At 43.1% G+C, this 18285-nt stretch overlaps 3 protein-coding genes and 1 long non-coding RNA gene across 4 annotated transcripts; 2 read left to right on the top strand and 2 right to left on the bottom strand.

Moving 5' to 3' along the window:
• Window positions 1-501: 501 nt before the first annotated feature.
• LOC127010801 (uncharacterized) lies at window positions 502-2905 on the bottom strand. The gene is made up of 2 exons (XR_007763599.1): window positions 2621-2905; window positions 502-813 (listed from the first exon to the last, which is right to left on the bottom strand). It is a non-coding gene; the product is annotated as an uncharacterized LOC127010801 (long non-coding RNA).
• Window positions 2906-3715: 810 nt separating this feature from the next.
• On the top strand, window positions 3716-6643 carry LOC108028639 (tetratricopeptide repeat protein 27). The gene is made up of 4 exons (XM_017100564.3): window positions 3716-4054; window positions 4120-4481; window positions 4536-5038; window positions 5097-6643. Exons 1-4 carry the CDS (start codon window positions 3991-3993, stop codon window positions 6553-6555), a joined length of 2388 nt encoding a protein of 795 aa, XP_016956053.1. The 5' UTR covers window positions 3716-3990; the 3' UTR covers window positions 6556-6643.
• Window positions 6644-6756: 113 nt separating this feature from the next.
• LOC108028640 (dynein axonemal assembly factor 10) lies at window positions 6757-8168 on the bottom strand. The gene is made up of 2 exons (XM_050885789.1): window positions 7796-8168; window positions 6757-7738 (listed from the first exon to the last, which is right to left on the bottom strand). Exons 1-2 carry the CDS (start codon window positions 8068-8070, stop codon window positions 6886-6888), a joined length of 1128 nt encoding a protein of 375 aa, XP_050741746.1. The 5' UTR covers window positions 8071-8168; the 3' UTR covers window positions 6757-6885.
• Window positions 8169-8646: 478 nt separating this feature from the next.
• Window positions 8647-17755, top strand: LOC108028708 (sulfate anion transporter 1). Its single transcript, XM_017100658.3, has 6 exons — window positions 8647-9255; window positions 14496-14881; window positions 14943-15666; window positions 15730-16473; window positions 16538-16686; window positions 16752-17755. Exons 2-6 carry the CDS (start codon window positions 14856-14858, stop codon window positions 17347-17349), a joined length of 2241 nt encoding a protein of 746 aa, XP_016956147.1. The 5' UTR covers window positions 8647-9255; window positions 14496-14855; the 3' UTR covers window positions 17350-17755.
• The last annotated feature ends 530 nt before the right edge of the window (window positions 17756-18285 follow it).

Raw genomic sequence — 18285 nt, 5'->3', positions numbered from 1 at the left:
TTTTCCTTTCAACTAAATTAAGTAATTGTCTTTAGTCTCAGTCAATGGGGAGTAATAATCATTTTAAAATATATAAAACATCGATCACATGTTAATCAACTTTCAAGATTTATAAAAATGAAAAATGTTACACTTTTATAGTGTCTGAAATCCCAGAAAATTCTGTCTTTTGTATACAATAAAGAAGGGCTATAATGTCGCGTCAATTAATTGTAAAATTAACAATAGATATGTGTAATAAAATACTTTTAATTTAGATGATTTTACTTAGATCTCTTTATCTTGTTCGTTCAAAACACTTAAAGATGATTAATTAAAACAACTATTAAATCCTCCCTACTTTTGATTAAAATATTTAACGATTTAAATCGCAAATTGGAACTCTGTGTGCCACCATCAAAATAAAAATAACTAAACTGCAAAATGTGGCAGTTAAAAATGCAATCATCGTTTCCAAGCGAAAGCTAAGGCGAAAAGGAAAACAGCGGAATGCAACAGGTGGCGACTGGAGCAAATAATTTATTGGTCAAACTTCACATTTGTAGCTTAAAAATTTAGCCATTTAAAAAATGCTTAATAACTTTTTCAATTTTGCTCAAACCAAACGCTGACCTCGAACTCAGGCCCCTTGCATCCGCCTCCGGGCATTAGGGGCACTCAGCGAGTGGGGCACTCGGCTTGTGAAAGTTGCGGCGCGAAAGTGAAAACTGATTTGAAGCTGAAATAGTTGCGCCGGCGCCGGAGACATGGAAACCCACTGACATCAATTCCGCGGATGAATGAAAAGCGGGGGGAGAAAATCTGAAAATAAAACTGGCAGCCAAGTGTTTGAGCAACTGGAGCCGTCTTTATGTCACAGCAATTAAATTATTTCAGGCGAGCGCTGGGCAACAAGTAAAAATAAACGCTAAGCAAATTATATTTATTTGCATTTATTTGCCATAACAAAAGCACACAGGCACACCGTTTGAAAAAAAGAACATACAAATGTAGTGAAACAAAGCCCGAACGACCTTGAGTGGCTGGCCTGCAAGCGAAACAGGCAAATAGGAGCATTAAAAATGCTAAAAATTAAAAAAATATAAATTAACCGAAATGCAATTAAGCCCACAAAAACAGATATAAATAAATATTAATAGAGGCGGAGATGGCGGCAGTGAGCATCTGTTTTGTGTTTAGAACTTAAACTTAAAGTTATTTATATGAACCAGTTAAGCAAATAGAAAACAAGACCCGACTAAATAAATGTTCTTAGACGGACTTCTGGATGCCCTCTCCGTTTAAGAACTGACTTGGCTGAAGATCAATTAATAAGGGTGGCAAAAATAATCTTTTATTGTCACTGCATTTTTTTAAAACTTTCGTAAAATAATAGGTATCGTTGTTTGAAAGAAGCAAGATTTCGAAAAAGTATTGATAAAAGTATATATTTATTACGGGCTTAAATGATTTTGTATTAGTATTTGTATACTTTTCACTATTTTTAAAAATAAAAAAGAAAGGTTTAAAATCCGTTTAAACGGTATAAAACTAATTTTTTAGTTTTACATATATTTGGTAAACTAATTTAATTATTATAGCGAATACAATTAATTTAACAAGAGAAAAACACAAAATTACTTAAAAGATTTGAAATTTATGAACCCTAAGTTACTGTTGCCTCGGTGACATTCTTAAAGATAATTCTTTTTGGGCTTTTCATTGACTCCGACTTTAGTCATTTGCGCATTTGCAGTGTTTGTTTGAATCTGTACTTATTAAATGCCTGAATGGGGTTTTCGGATCTGCATTATTCATGGCTGACGTGCAACTTGGCGTGGAGATACAAGCGAAGAAAAAAACACGCTGCCGTTTTGGGTCATGATGACGTCCACTTGGAAGCCGCGTGCCGGCTGCAATCCACTGGATGCGATTCGAACTCATTTGAATGCAATGTGCACTTGGCCATGCAACGCCGACGTGAAAGAGAGTGCACCGCGGAAAGTGAGGGAGAGAGCGGCACAATCGCGCCAAAATGGCACATGGCAAAAAACTTTGGGGCTGATGACTAAGCCAAGAGAGCAGCCGAACTAAACGTTCAAGAGATCCATGAGATACTACGAGGCTTGAAGCTAAGAGTATCTTTGAATGAAGAGTAATAGTAGTAAAGCAGCCGAACTAAACGTTCAAGAGATCCATGAAATACTACGAGGCTTGAAGCTAAGAGTATCTTTGAATGAAGAGTAATAGTAGAAAAGCTTTCCTCTCTGTTTCAGCTGTGGTGGATTTAAAAACTCAAATGTATTTAAGAGTAATGACAAGGAAAAGCCGTTAAAAAAGCTCTTATCAATAATTCAGATACTTTTGGGTTTTTAAGGGAAACCGAAAAGTAAGGCAAGAATTAGATACTTTTGATTTTATAGTTTAATTTAATGCATGTAATTTTAGAAATGCTTAGTATAGACTACTTGTATTTAACTTAAATACTTACTTTTTCAAAACCTTTTTTAACAGTCATTATAATTTATAAACTATAAATACTTAACAAGAAAATAAGATGTAATACGAACAAGCAAGAGGAGTAAATTGATGCGGGAAAAATATCTGTTTATCCAATCATTTATACGGTGAGGCAACATACCACATATACTATTTATAGGCCAAAAGAGAGATATAAAAACCAATTAGTTGGTAACGGGAAATACCACCCTTATCGTAAGATTTGTTTGGCCAGGCCAGCCTTGAACTCGATCAGATTCCGCTCGAAGATAGGTATCCTCAGATAACCCCGCACACCGTAGTTAAATGGCTCCGATAGCCCTTATCGCCTCTTATGCTATCAGGTTTCGCCGGAATATGCAAAGTATTTGGCAGATACGATTTCTTTTGTTTCTCCGCCGGCAACTGTACTGCGTTTCGCGGGGTGTTCGCCTTTTCGCTGGCGATGTCAATGTGCCACCCCCTCAGAAACCCATCGCGTTCTCCGATAGCGGCGGCAATCGACGACCTTGACCGTGAAATTTAAATTTAGAAGCACGGCGGCGGCTAAGACGTAAAAAATAAAATACCGCCGAGCTTTCCGAAGCTATCTTCGCCAGTGTGTTAGTCACTGTGTGTTCTGGTAATTGCAGAAAAATAAAACCTGCGCTCTATCGCAGGTAATTCCCTTCGGCCCCTGGCACTCCGCCATTAATAAAGATTCGGAGAACAAAATTTGACCATTTCACGAGGGCGCCGCATGTGACTTATGCAAATATTCAAGCGGGCGGATGCCTATTTTTAAAAGCGATTTAATTGAAACACGAACTTGCGTACTGGCGCCGTCGGGACTTGGTCAATGATGCAAACCCGTCTAAAGATGTGAAATTGAGTGCAGCGCTAATCGGTGCGGGCTAGCATAGGGCTAAAAATAATGATTTGTTTTTAATTGGCTGCTTGTTGAAAGAGTTTGAATGTGCCGCCAAGAAAAAGTGTTGGCTAACAAATGTGCGCAGGTGTATTTGGTATTTTTAATACCAAACTTTGGAGCAATTAAATTTCAGTTCAGATTCAGTGAAAACAGATAATTCAAGATAGTTAATGGAAAATAATAAATGCTAGTAAATAATATTTTATATCTTGTGAAATTTCCTTATTACTTAATCTTACATTTAATAAGATTTAGTGGCTCAAAGAAGATACTTTCCTTTTAAATTAACCGCCTGCCTATCGATAACTCGTATCAGCTGATCAGCCACAGAAAGTTCGAGAACGCCCATCCCTAATAAACAATTTGCGCGACATTAAAAATTCTAGAACACGCTTAAACTACTGTTTAACAGTTAAATGCATCTTTTTTCATTGAAAAAATAACTATCAAAGCACTGAAAAAGTGTAGTTTTTCTGATAAAGCCAAAACTTTGGTTGAAGTCCAGCCGGCTCTCTCAAACACTTGGAAGCGATCCACGTGCGCTAGCAATTGTTTATCCCAATTCCATATCTTAAGCAATTTCATCACAAAATCTAGTGATAATGGTGGCTGAGGAATTCAGTGAATACTATATTTGCAATTTCAACGATGCGGTGGCAGTAGAAGGTAGATTATTAAACAGACATACATTTTAGCCTACCTATAACACCAGCTTTAAAACTTCCCCTTAGATCTGCCAGCCGATGAGCAACTGCGTCAGCTGTGGACCAGCCAGAAACTGTGGACGGTTGAGGATCTTCGGGAGATCCTTCAACGCTGGCGCGAAAAGGGCAAAGCCGATGATCCCGCTGCACAACTGAAGGATTTCCTGCTCCTGGTCTTTACTTTTGTTCAAAACAATTTTACTGGACCCTTTGACAAGCTTGAAGATTTCCAGCAAATTCATAGTCAACTAAACCTGGAGGAACTGGATGCCCAGGAGAAGCTTAAGGCCAGCGGCGAGGAGCTGAATCCGAATGTGAAGACTGCAGAACTTTTACTGGCGGCCAGGGATATACTTCAGGGATTGCTAGAAAACCACCCAGAATCCAAGGTTATTATGCTTAGTTAATGTTAATAAATATGTATTAACGACCCTACAATACAGGTGCTGACTTGGTGGCACCTACGACTGATCTGCCTGCACCAGCACGTCCTGGATGATCTGGCGGCCTCACTTTATGAACAGTTCAAGGCAGCAGCTGGTCATCTTCAGGCTCAGATTAACCAGTTTGAGAGCAGAGAACTGCAGTCCCTGCTCCTACTCGAGTTGGCTAATGGCTATCTGCAGTTTCACCGGTCGGAGATAGCCTCCCAATTGCTGGATGACCTATGTAACCATCTTCAGGTGGAGCTCAAGGTCGAGGGCTTGCTGGGAGTACGCACCAAGTTCCAGCAAAAGGCTCTCCCACAGCTTTGCCTCAAGGTGGAGCACCTAACGGAAAAGCAAACCCTGCCTGCAGCTATCCTTACAAATGAGAAGACCAAGCTGCCCAAGCTGCTTCTTCTGGAGGACGACACGCGACTGGAGCGAATACGCTTTGTGGAGCTCAAGGACAACGAAGTGATGACTTTGCCCAGTGTGCTGCAAGCTCTGGTCTTGGCCAAGGTGTGAGTATGAGCAAGGATCAATGTATTGTACTTATATTGTCATTATTCCTCTGAACAGAAAACAACTAAAACGCTCGCAGCCCAAAGATCGCCTGGCGGATGAGCAACTGGAGCCGTATACACAAACTTTGATCTACCAGGAGCACGGCCCTTTCCAAGTGCGCCAGGCTGCCCTGCTTCTGAACTGCCTGCAGGAATCTGGCCAGCGGAGAACCGTCGAACGCAGCTGGAAACAGTGCGAGGAGTGCGTCAAGCTGCTGGACAGCTCCGAGGAGGAGCTCTCCCTTCGCTCTCGGCTGTCCTATGGCTTCGCAGCCCACCTTCTGCCCAAATGGCAGGTGCAGTTGCAACTTGTGGACCTACTGCGGTCCCTGGGCATGACCAAGACCGCTCTGGACATCTGCCTTCGCATACACGCCTGGCAGCAGGTCATCGAGTGCTACACGAGTCTGGAACTGCGCCACAAGGCGGCGGAGATTATCCGCCAGGAGCTGGAGAAGAAACCTACTGCTCTGCTTTATTGCCTTCTTGGCGATGCTATCGACGAGCCCAAGTTCTACGAGGAGGCATGGCTGTATTCCAAGAAAACCAGTGGCAAAGCGCAAGCCTATTGGGGGAACTACTTTTACAGGAGTGCAGATTATACCCAGGCCATGGAGCACTTCGAGATCTCGCTTGAGATAAATAACCTGCAGGAGGCTATCCTTTTGCGCTGCGGCTACTGCGCCATCCAACTGGAGCGCTGGGAGGCGGCTGTTAAATATTACCTGGCTTACACTCACCTGGAGCCCAATGGCTTCGAGTCCTGGAACAACTTGGCCAAGGCTCTGATTAAATTGGGTGACAAACAGCGGGCCCATCGTGTTTTGGGTGAAGCCCTGAAGTGCAACTACAGCAACTGGAAGGTTTGGGAAAACTATATGCTCGTGTCCGTGGACACTTCCCACTGGGAGGATGCAATGCGTGCGTACCAGCGAATGTCGGAGCTGAAACAGCACTACCTCGATCAGGAGGTGCTCACCCGCATAGTCTACGGCATTTCCAAGGAGGATCCCGCCGGCGCAGGCACTCTTATCAAGAGACTCATAAAGCTGCTGGGACAACAGAGTATCCAGCACGGAAATGAGCCTCTAGTTTGGGAACTGGCCGCCTTGGTGGCTCCAACACCGCTGAAAAAGGCAGAGAAACTGGTAAAATCCTATCGTGCGTATACCCCTAAACATTTGGGCTGGGAAACAAAGTCGGAGCATGCCCTCAAAGCTCTGGACCTTTGCTTGGAGGTCTGTGAACTCTCAGCGGCGGCCATCACAGAGCACATTCAGGATGAGAGTGAGGTGATGATAACCTCTCAGCTTAATTCCGCGAGATTGGCGGGCACGTCTTGTTTGAACGCCCTGAAAAGAGCCATCAATGTGGATGTGCCGGCAGAACAGACGGAGAAGGTGGAGCAGCTGGAAAAGAAGATCGAAGATCTGACAAAAATAGTACAGGAGCGAATGAATGTGCCTAGATCTTAGATGTCAGCTTTTCTTGACTTTTTTTTATAATTTAGATCTGTAATAATTTGTTACCAACAAATAAAGACCTAATTTATATTACAGAGAACATTTATTGGGTGGATTTTGATGACTACCTATATTTGTATGTGCTAGTTTTGATTTGTTAAGCAATTCAGGTCAAGCTTCTGAACTAGTTTATGTGAATAAATAGCATTGAAGTGTAGAGGACAATCTGTTGAAGTTTATGCATATGCTATTAAATTCTCTATCATATTCATAAAAATATAAACCTAATCTTTAAACCCATATCACATGTATGAGGCGTTTTTACATTCTTGCGATTTCCACTTAATAAGTGTTCAATTTGGTGGTGATCAAAACGCGAACACTCTGATCAAAGGCTCCACAGACGGCCAGGCCCAGTTTGTCCGGATGCCAGTCGAAGCAGTGAACCGGCTGAGTGCTCAACGTGGCTGCACTGATCATGCTCAGCCCCCCGGCCACTCCCAGCTTGTTGCCATCCGTGTCATCAACGACCCTCCTGTCGGGATACTCGTACTTCCACAGGCGGATCGAGCCAGTGCCTCCGCCCGTGAGGAAAAGATCCCTGTTCTGCGGCAGATGGCGCACCACCCACACGGTGGCCTTTGGACCGCTAATCACGCCATTTGTGCCCACGCTCCGTCCGGCGTTGCGCTCCTCCACATAGCTAAATCCCTTAGTCGGGTGCTGGGTTCTCATATCGTAGACGAGGAGACCGCCCTCCAGAGTGGTCACAGCCAGTTTGTTCATGGGAATGTCCCGGCGATCGAACTCCAAGCCGCAAATTCCGTTCTTCATGGTGGCCTCCCAGCGCACGGAAAGGGTACGCAAGTCAAATATCTTCAGATCTCCGTTGTCGTAGCCGGCGGCCACGATGCGCTCCTCGGCGTTGTAAGTATTTCCGAAGGCCACGGCCCAGCAGTCGCGGCGAGCGCTGCTCTGGTTTACGCCATCTCCCATTTGCGGTGGCGGCGACATGTCCACCACAGGAGCCTGCCCCTGGCGGATGTCCCAGACCTTCACGGCGCCATCCCGGCTGCCAGTAACGATTTCGGGGGCTCCACAATCGATCTGAGTGCCGCCAATGGCATCGATGGTGTTGATGATGCCACTGTGGGCCTTCACGTTGTAGACCGGCAGATCTGGTTGCTCCATGTCCCTGGAAGTAAAGCTTATTAGATGGGTTTCAGTGGGTTTCCCCTTACATTTTGCTCACAGAACTTGCAGCCTGCCCTCGAAGTCCCCGATGGCCATGTGGCGGTTCCTCAGCGAAGCTGCTCCGAAGGTCCCGCACTTGAAGGCCACCTTCTTCTCCACGGACTTCACCTTCACCAGCTTGTCCTGGTTGAGCTCGTAGATGTCCATGATTCCATGCCCGTTGGCCTTGGAGCCCAGCACCACGAACTTGGCGGAGAGAGGCACCCACTTCGTGTCGTACACCGTGTAGTTGACCGCCTCGTGGAGGTGCTCGATCAGCTGTGGCTTGTCCATGGCGAGGATCTTGTTTGTCTGACTGTATTCCAATGCGGCCGGTGAAAAGTGAAGGATTTTTCGAAAACAACTTGTTTTGTTGTCATAGCTACCTGCTTCCTCTTCTCCAGTGTGACTGCGCTGGGTCCGGCTCGAAAATACCACGCGGCCACTGCAAATACCGAATACCGAATTAATAGCCTAGTACTCATCTCGACGCAATGTGAAAATGGAGGGAAAGACATCTTCAGGATGTCAGTACTCAATAAAAAAATAAAAACATAAATAAAAAATAATTGGGTACCAGAATTGCTTGCACTAAAATGATTTTAATAATCATTTTTGAACGGTGACGTGCAGGTGATAGAAGAAAAATTTTGTTGTGACTTTTACTCACAGAATCTTGGAAAATAAGAAATGGGTCGTAAGTGTTTGCTGTGTAGCAGTGCTATCGATAAAACAGCTGTTCAAAGCTTTGTACTCAGAAGCGTAGCCGCCTTCAATTCTACTCTCTCAGAGAGAAGTGGCTTACGTTTGCTTACGTCAAACGTAAGCGGTCAGCTGTTTTGCTCTTCAAAGCTTACCGTAGTGTTTAATTTTTCCTCAATTTTTCTGGGTCGGTCGAGCTGTTTTGTTGTGTCGCCTCCGTCGCTGCTCCCCCACTATTTCCCCTTCCTTTTGGCGCGAGCATCTTTTCTTGGCGTTCGACCCCGCGACACCAGCAACACCAACAACGCAAGCAACAATTACAACTGCAGCAACAACCTCAGAAGCAGCAACAACGACAAAAACAACACTTTCGAGTGTCACAAGCGACGCTTTCGGCATTAAAAACTCAAATTATCGACGTGCGGTTAAATAAGAGAGAAAATATTAGCGAAATAACGGAGTGGATCTAGCCAAAAACTTGGCACTTGTTGGCGCGCCTTTTAGCCAGTTTTATATAAGTGATAATCGCGAGTATTACCAAGGGTGCTTAAAGTTCAATACATCGGCGCTGCATGCGCCAGGAAAGTGCTAATCAAAATTTTACTGGCAACAAGTGATACAACAACGAAAACAAAGGCACGGGCGCTATCAAAGTTGAAGGTGCCAACCCACCAGCCAGCCAGCAGCAAGTCGACGACGACAATACAGACGGCCTCAGCTCAGCACCTGTCGTTTGGCCACCGAACTGAGGCAGCAAAATAACTCAGTTTTCTTAAGGTAGGAGCAGCGGAGATTGCCGCGTTCCCGAAATATCATACCTATGCCCAACATTTCTTGATTTCTCGTCAATTCGGGGCAATCACATTAATTGTGGTTGGTTCAGCCCCTTCATTGGCTTTATTGCTTTTCATTTGCTCCTCCCTTTCAGCGCCTTTTCCTCTTCCCGGGTGCACTTGCACTTGACACACAGTCATCGGCGAATACATACTATATAGAATTGTAGAACACGGGGCTCTCATTTTAGACGTATATAGCATGTTTATGTCGTTCTTCCGTTTTGGCGACTTTTGCCAACCTGTCGCGCCGCTGGCCGAGAATACCCTCTATTGTTGGGATTTGTTGATAGGCCGCTGCTCGGGAAAGCAAATAATGAATGGCGCCTAATTGGTTTTCCCTGAAAAAATGTTTACATTATGCAACAAGCCCAATGGGTGGTTATTAAAAATATGCTATTAAAAAAATCCCCTGAAAAGATGACTTGATAAATAAGACGAGGCCTGAGTTATGGCGAACCGCGACCTTTTATCAATCGAGTCTTAAACAATTTTCAAGCTTAATAAAGTAAAATTTAACACTAAGTACTTATCAATCAAAGAGTAATTCAAGCTGATTATTGTTACCACTATCAGTCATACGTGAGCTGTAAAGATTGCTTATAATTATAACCGGGGCCTTGAGCGCAATAGTAAAACTCTACAATTTCACACCTGTTTTGGGTCAAACCTTACCAATTGTTTTTTTAATTGTTTTAGAGCTAGCAAATAAAAGATAACTAATAATTCAAGAAAAGGCACCTGAAAAGGATTAAGAAATTAAAAAAGCTTTACACATCCCTAAATTTAAAAAAAAAATGCTAAAGTTTTTTTATAGTATAAATCTAATTAAAATATATTATTTTTTATTTAATTTTAATAATAGTTTAGAATAGTATAGTATAGATAGTATAGTATAGAAATGATTTGCATCGCCAAGTTTTAGGATCGCTCTCTCAAATTTATTTTTTTGATCAATTGTTTTTTTTTGTTTTCATTTCCTTTTTTTTACAAATATTGCACAGTTCCGATTTAAATATATAAAATGTAATACTTTACTTTAATGATATTAACAAATATGGAAGTAATGAGGTCTAACTTCTCTCTATAAATAGAGCTTGCTTTCTTTTTCATCGCGCTCTCAAGTTTTCCGATCAATTAAAAGATGTTTCAATTGAGTTTTTTCCTTTGCGGTGTCAGAACTTTGTGCGTGCGCACAGTAGGGAAAATGGAAAATGTTGCAGCCCAATGCTCCCCCGACGTCCCCGTCAACCCCCGGCTCCAGCGCAGAAAATAAATAAATGCCGCACAATCGAAATCTAAACAAAGAGATATAAAAAATCTGCCAACTGCCGCAACAGCACTTCCACAGAAGCTAAACAAGGGAAACTCAAAGTCCAACCCGCGAACATGAATGCAGTTCATATCTAAACGGAAGCTACTCATGGTGTAGGGAAGATGTGTAAGGCTCATTGTTGGCAGTTGTGTGGTCAAATCGATGATGAAACTGGATTCCACCAGCAGGGGCTAACCCGCCGATAAGGGCGTGCCCCATTTAGTTGACGATCCAACCCCAAAGACGACGTCTCTCGACGCCTTGAGCTTTGACCTCATTTCAAACGCTGGGAATCATAACATAGGGCATGCTATTTAGGCAAGGGTTCTAAAATTAAGTTACAAAGTTTGCCCAATATTTTCCTTGACATATAGAACCCCCAAAGGGGTTACCTTTGTCCATTTTATTATATACACTCCATGGCTTTCTATCAATTTATTTTGGGCTTTATAAAAAGTGACTCATTTTCACTTTCGACTATCGTACACTCATGAATGAATGAATCAGACAAAGCACTTAGTAGATAAATACAATTATTTATGTAGATATTATCTTCAAATTAAATCTCTTTTTGTTTTTCTTTTTTATAAATGAAGTCGAGTTCATAAAACGCCTGAGTGCTTGTGTTTGACTTTCTGATTATTTCTATGAAAAATAAAGTTTATAAAAAAGCTCGCCTGCTCCATAAATTTTCCCCCAAGCCGGACAAATATTGTTCCAAGAAATACCCGTTTATGTACTTCAATGTCACTTTTATCGCATCAAACAGACAGCATCAGCTGAATTTGTAAAACAGAGCCCCGGGATCAGATCCCATTTCTAGTATTTGCCTCAGTTTTCTCCATTGGCCCCAACAAGGAAGTCGGTTCAAGTGCGTCAGTAGAGGCACAGCGGATCAATCACCATGATTGAAGTACGTATCTCCAAGTTTATTTACCAAAGTTCCCTTTAAAATTGTCTGCGTTATCTGTGACATTTGGCTTGCCACTTACGCAATCAATATTTTGATACCGAATGCACTGCATATGGTGGCTAGAAAAAGGGGAACGTCAAAGCCTATTGTAACTATTTCATGGCCATTAGTTGCTGATAAGAGCGGGGTCAATATATCGACAAACACCTGCCCGGAGATTCCCCTTCCGATGGGAACCATTTACACATCATAACAAAACTTTTAATTGCTGAAGTGTGTTCGTTAATATTTTATTTTCAATTTGACTTTCGTTGACCTTCAGACCCCCATTTGATTTTTAGAGAGGCAAACTCAGACAGAAAATATAATTATTCTTAAAAGCAGCGCAAGTGCGACATGTCTCCCTAAAAACTGTTTTTATGTATAAATCCTTTTATCAGAACCTTAAGTATATGTCGAAGGAATATTAAAATCTAAACGCAAGTACGACATGTCTCTTCAAAAACTGTTTTATTGTAGAAATCCTTTTATCAGAACTTTAAGTATATAATGAAGGAAAATTAAAATCTACACGACTGACACATTAAGTATTTGCCTAGCTGTCTTCAAAAGATTAATGCCTAACTTAAACATACTAAAAATATATATAATAGATTTCTAATAGTATGTATAAGCCGCCAAAGAAGACACCAACCCACAGGCTTTAGTTCGCTGAAACTGCGGGTTTGTCTCTGTGCCGAGGTTAAAACATTGATTAACGCGGCTGATGGCGGTGCCCGTGCTGCTGATAAGCAAAGTGGACACTTTCGATAAGAGCTCAGCAGCGATTTCAGCTGGGGCACTTGTGCACCCCCTATATGTGGCGCCTTTACCCTTCCCTGCGGTTCCCTTCGGGCTAATCTCGCCCTGGTCATGTGCGTTTGGGCCCATTGCATAAGCGTTTGGTTTGGGCCAACTGCGGGATCCCGTTTTTGCACTCCGTTTCCACAGTAACCGGTTCGTTGGTAGAACTAATGAGTGCCCCGCAATTGCCGGCAGCACAACAATACCCCAGGGGCAGCACAATTAAACCGGATTCGGGGTGTTTGCTCTATATATATTGCTCGTTTTTATGGATAAGTACGGATTAGTCACTGCTTTCGAAAATCAAGCGAAAAAGAGAGAGAGCCCTGCAATTGCAGAGAAATTTAGGGTACCGAATTAGGCGATCCGAGCTTGTTGAGGGTAAATTGTGTAGGTGAAATATTCAAAGTGTTAATTGGCAACCAATTCCTAGGAAACAACCCTTAAGGTATTACATTTCTCTGACCCTACGCTTTATTTATATATTTATATTGATATTTTAAGCCTTTTAAACCAGAACCGTATCTTATCTAATTCACACTCTTTTATTTGAAATGCAAATCCAATTGAGACTGTTGATCTCGACTTTTGATCTCCTGATTGATTATAGATACTTCCAATATAACTGGGGATACCTTTGGTTTCCCAATCACCTTGCGAAACGTTGAACTTGACATTGGCAGCAAGGTTTCAACCGATTTTGACTAAACACAAACTGGGGAAGTACTACTTATATGATGCAAGTCACCGAACACAGCTTTCAAAATATATTTAGGAGTTGTTTGTTGTTGTGTCTGGCTGCCGCTTCGTAGATCCGGTTTATGAAGTTGTTTGCTTTGCTTTATGGAGTGCCATTTTATGGTCACTTAGCAGGAACTGTGTCAGTTGGTAACGGGGCTTTGCAGGGTAACTAAAGAGTATAGTGTGTTATCGCGGTTGTGGGACTACAACCTGTGATCCAAGGTGACTTAAAGTTCCTAGGTTTAATGCTGATTTAATGTAAATAATATTACATTTATAATATTTAAATGTTAAATTCCATTAATCCATTTCTGTTTAATACACTGTTTCTAACTTCTTCATAATCCAGTAGATGTTTTTTAACCGAGTGCTTCCCCTATCACACTGTTTGTTCATTATAAACCCTTCAAATGCCATTTGTTGGCACTCGCTTGGCGGCTTGGCCGTAAAAGCTATCTACCATGAACCGATTATTATAGGTGTTTATGGCTTGAGCCAATGAAGCGAATGACAGAATGCGCAAAATGCCCTCTACTGTTATCCCATTTATCGCGAGTGTACGTTACTTTATTGAGCACTTAGCAAGTGACTTTCGCCAGACGGTAATTGATGATGAACATCTTTTGGAAATACGTCAACAGTAGGCGCTTGTCAACGCTGCGTATGCGTAATAAAGGCCGATAGATGATATTTTTGGCAGGGAGTTCTACAAATTTTGTCAAAACCGTCGGTCACCCAGAGAACGCATGTTGATCAAATAATTAAGCCTATTAGCATTCGCTATGAAATCATGATTCATTATAAGTTATGCCCAAAAAAGATCACGAATTCGGGGATATTATATTTAAAGATCTGTCGGCGGTGATAGATGCTTCAGTCGTGCGCGGTGGGTGATAAGGTTGGCAACTATAGATGCCTGTGGTTTTTGATCGAAAGAGATGCTAATTGTTCGGGGTTGGAAGATGTTATCTAACTGGCGTTGTGAAATACTCGGTTCAATGCTTGAGATTATGTGCTCTAAGAGGATTGTCGAAAACTTTCCAAGGTTTACTATCTCCTGCTTTTAAAGTGGCACTGGTGATAAGGAAACAAATAAGAACAAGTACTCAAAGATTTTTTGCAGATTCAAAAAAGTAATTTCAATGGTTTCAGATAAGATGACCTAAGAGAGACAAGTTTTTATATTATCAAAATGTGTTTTAGAACAAGAATTACCAAATAAACTAAAGAAAGGGAATGTTTTTATAATAATTTATGAATATTGAACTTCATAAAAAAAAGATATTAGTTGACAAGTATCCACAAAATGTAGTTACTCATTTTTAATCTTAAATATCGATAACATACTATAACTTTTTTATTTTATTTTCAGAAACCAAAACACCATCTTAAATCCTTGCCCAAAGGAGCTTGGAAGCGATTAAAAGACTTGCACGATCGCCAACAGAGGCGGCGTTACTTACTAATAGACAATAGTTCCCAGGATCCACATATCGACAACGAAGACGGCACTTTATTAGTACCTATTGTACTAACTGAAACCCCTCCAACCAGAGCGACTGGAGCAATACCCAAGAAACCCAAGGGCGCCGACTCCGATCCTAGTTGTCCTGTTTCTCGCTTCAGGCAGTTGCAGTTCCAACGCGACCTCCGCATCCATCCCTTCACAGACACCAATGTTGAACGCGGCAGGAACCCAAAGAGCACAGAAGTAGTGGAAGATTTAGCCAAAATGCCTAGTGATAAAGAGAGTCCAGAGTAAGACTTAATTAAGCATAGGATTTCGCAAAGATATGTAGTATAATCCCTTTTCTTGCAGAACCAAACCACTGAACAACAACAACACAAACGGAAATGGAGGCAGTGCACCGAGTAAGCCAAAGATCCAGCCAAAGTACAGCATCCACCGGGATGTGCTGACCCACGAGGTGGTGATCAAGCAAACGGGCTATGCGGCCCGGGACAAGAGCATTCCGTCCTCCCTGCGCAACTGCTGGAAGGGCTGGAACTTCTTCGCGCTCTTCACCGGCGTGATCCCCATCCTGCAATGGTTACCCCAGTATTCGCCCAGGAGAGACCTACCTGGAGACATCATCGCCGGCTTCACCGTCGCCATCATGAACATACCCCATGGCATGGCCTATGGGATTCTGGCAGGAGTGTCGGCGGGAAATGGTCTCTATATGGCCGTGTTTCCAGTGCTGGTCTACATGTTTCTGGGCACCTCCAAGCACATCTCCATTGGCACCTTTGCGGTGGCCAGTATGATGACGGCCAAGGTGGTGGACTCGTATGCCAATGTGGATGACCACCATCATGGAGCCGGATTGTTGTCGAATGGAACAGCCACTGCATTACCTATTCTCTCATTGAATTCATCACAACTTGCGGACTTTCCTACCTCAACCAGTGCATCACCGCTTTCGGTCTTCGAGGCCACCACCGCATCCACGATTCAGCTGTTGAATTCCACTGCAATTGCGGATCCCATCACGAAGTTGGAGGTGGCAACCACCTTGGCCCTCACCGTTGGCATTGTGAATGTGAGTTCATTTTAGAAATCAATTTAGTATTGAATATTTTATTAACTTGTCATTATTTTTCAGCTCCTCATGGCTTTTCTTAGACTGGGAACCCTGTCGTCCCTGCTCAGCGAGCCCCTGGTCAATGGATTCACCACCGCCGCCGCTTGCCACGTGGTCACCGCCCAGCTGAAAGATGTCCTGGGCATCTCAGTGCCCCGCTACAAGGGCGCTTTCAAGATCATATATAGTGTTATTGATGTGATCAAGGGTGTGCCGGAGACGAATCTTGTGAACTTTGGCTTTTGCATGGCTGTGATTGTGTTTATGATGATCTGCAATGAGATCATTAAGCCGCGCCTGAGTAAGCACTGTCGCTTCCCCCTGCCCGCCGAGCTGATCGTGGTGATCGGTGGCACCCTGGTCTCCAAGTGGTTCAACCTGCAGGTCGACTACAAGGTGAACCCGGTAGGTACGATACCCAGCGGCTTGCCCGAGCCCATTCTGCCACGCTTGGATCTTGTGCCAAAGGTGGCCGTCGACTCGATAGCCATTGCCATAGTCACCTACTCCATCATCATGTCCATGGGCCTGACGTTCGCCAAGAAGCACGGCTATGAGGTCAGGCCAAACCAGGAACTGTTCGCCATGGGCATTGGCAACATGGTGGCCGGCTGCTTCTCCTGCATTCCCATGGCGTGCTCCTTGTCGCGATCCGTGATCCAGGATCAGACAGGAGGGGTTTCACAGATCGCTTCGCTGGTCTCCGCCTCGCTGGTCGTGGTCACCCTCATGTGGATCGGTCCCTTCTTCGGCAGTTTACCCAGGGTGACTATAATATTTCGCCTAGATGTTTTTATTGTTTTATTCAATTTGGTATCCCGTCTTTCAGTGCGTTCTGGCAGGCGTTATCATAGTGGCTCTGAAGCCAATGTTTATGCAGGCCAAGGAGCTGAAAAAGTTCTCTAAGCAGGGCAAGCTGGAGATGTTCACCTGGATATCCACCTTTCTCTGCGTGGTGATCATCGATATTGACATCGGGTGGGTACCAAACCAGAATTGATTCTCTGAATTCCTTACTAATTTGCGTATACTTCCTTTTACAGCCTTCTGATTGGCATCTGCATTTCCTTGTTGGCCCTGTACATCAAGGGCCTGAAGCCCTACTCCTGCCTTCTGGGCTACATGCCAGAGGCCCCGGGAATCTATATGGATCTCAACCAGCACCGCAATGCCATGCAGGTGCCCGAGACCCGCATTTTCCGCTACAGTGGATCGTTGAACTTCGCCACAAGTCTGTTCTTCCGGCGGGCTCTGTACGAGGCCGTGGGTCTGGACAAGGTTCCGCTGACAAAGATCACCAGCAGTAGCAGTCCGAGTAGAGGCAGCAAATCGAGCTACTCTCCGGTTTCGCAGAACGGAGGAAAGACAATCAATGGCCAGTTGGAGACTTCACCTGGTGCGTTCAAGGTGCTAATCCTGGACTTCTCCATGCTGGGTCACATCGATGTGGCTGGGTGTCGTATGCTGACGGATCTGAGCAAGGAGCTGAAGGTACGAGGAGCTCGCCTGCTGCTGGCCAGTCCCGTAGATCGGGTGTACGACACCCTGGTGCACAGTATGGCCCTCAGCGAAGGACCTTTCGAGATCTTCCCTACGCTGCACGATTGTGTGGAGTACGCCAATGCCTGTCGAACGGCGTGAGAGGAAGAGGGTGATACCGATCCTGCTGCAGAATTTCCTAGTTGAAGGAATGCCGAGGCAACCACGTTTTGTGATATGTCCAAGTGATAGCTTGCGAATCGTAGCACCAAAACCCCTTCATAGCTGCTAAGTCCTATTTTAAACTGAATAGAAACAATGTCGCCGTCTACAATCAAGCAGAATAGGCTAAGTTTGTTTAAGTGCCTCCAAGAAACAGATTTTTGTACTTAATGCATACACAGTCCACCAGTCAAGGCAACCGAAGAACTTCAAGCGATCAATGAAGCGCATTGATTAAGTGCAATTTGTACCAAAATGAACAATTCAAACACACAATTAGTTTTTAGGGATGATATGTATGGAGATGTATAAACTGTACATAAAGATTAAACTGAATTTGTTGAAATTGTGGGTGTGGTTTCTCAGTTGGGAGCTTGGATCGAAAAATGGGTTTTAAATTTCTTTTAAATTTGTGCAGTATATTTTCAGGCTTTCCATACTTTAACATTTACTTAACATGTTAAAACGATTTTGAACATAGAGTAAGCTAAATATTTTAGAGGTTCACTTGGGTAATTATGTGGGTAGGCAAAGATTTTTTCGCAAACTAAAGCCAACTTTTAGGCTGTAGTTGGTATACTTTATTTTAATATTTTCATCATGATCATAAAGGCTTTGTCTTACATTTTAGATTTCAGTAATGAATGGAAAGCACTTTCCAGGGTTTTAACAATCACAAAGCTAAAGAAAAGGATTTTTACTAAAATAATCAAAATGACTGCCAAAAGGTCCATCATCACCATCTTGTGTTTTGATGAAATGAAAGTGATGATTTAGTTTGGTCTAGTTGCCTTTTTAGTCATATCCTTTTTTTAGCTGTCTCTTTAGGTAATTTAGAACAAATTAAATCAATTTAATAAAGTACCTTAAGTTTTT

This window comes from Drosophila biarmipes, chromosome 3L, assembly GCF_025231255.1.
Source record: "Drosophila biarmipes strain raj3 chromosome 3L, RU_DBia_V1.1, whole genome shotgun sequence".
Taxonomy (NCBI): domain Eukaryota; kingdom Metazoa; phylum Arthropoda; class Insecta; order Diptera; family Drosophilidae; genus Drosophila; species Drosophila biarmipes.
Note: the sequence above shows the minus strand (reverse complement) of the source record. Positions and strands in the feature narration are given on the sequence as shown.

Coding starts and splice junctions, on each gene's coding strand:
- LOC108028640 (XM_050885789.1), bottom strand. CDS start 8,070: ATGGACAAGCCACAGCTGATCGAGCACCTCCACGAGGCGGTCAACTAC. Junction 7,739..7,795: donor GAGGGCAGGCTGCAAGTTCT/GTGAGCAAAATG, acceptor CTTTACTTCCAG/GGACATGGAGCAACCAGATC.
- LOC108028639 (XM_017100564.3), top strand. CDS start 3,991: ATGGTGGCTGAGGAATTCAGTGAATACTATATTTGCAATTTCAACGAT. Junction 4,055..4,119: donor CGATGCGGTGGCAGTAGAAG/GTAGATTATTAA, acceptor ACTTCCCCTTAG/ATCTGCCAGCCGATGAGCAA. Junction 4,482..4,535: donor AAAACCACCCAGAATCCAAG/GTTATTATGCTT, acceptor CCTACAATACAG/GTGCTGACTTGGTGGCACCT.
- LOC108028708 (XM_017100658.3), top strand. CDS start 14,856: ATGCCTAGTGATAAAGAGAGTCCAGA. Junction 14,882..14,942: donor AGTGATAAAGAGAGTCCAGA/GTAAGACTTAAT, acceptor CTTTTCTTGCAG/AACCAAACCACTGAACAACA. Junction 15,667..15,729: donor TCACCGTTGGCATTGTGAAT/GTGAGTTCATTT, acceptor ATTATTTTTCAG/CTCCTCATGGCTTTTCTTAG.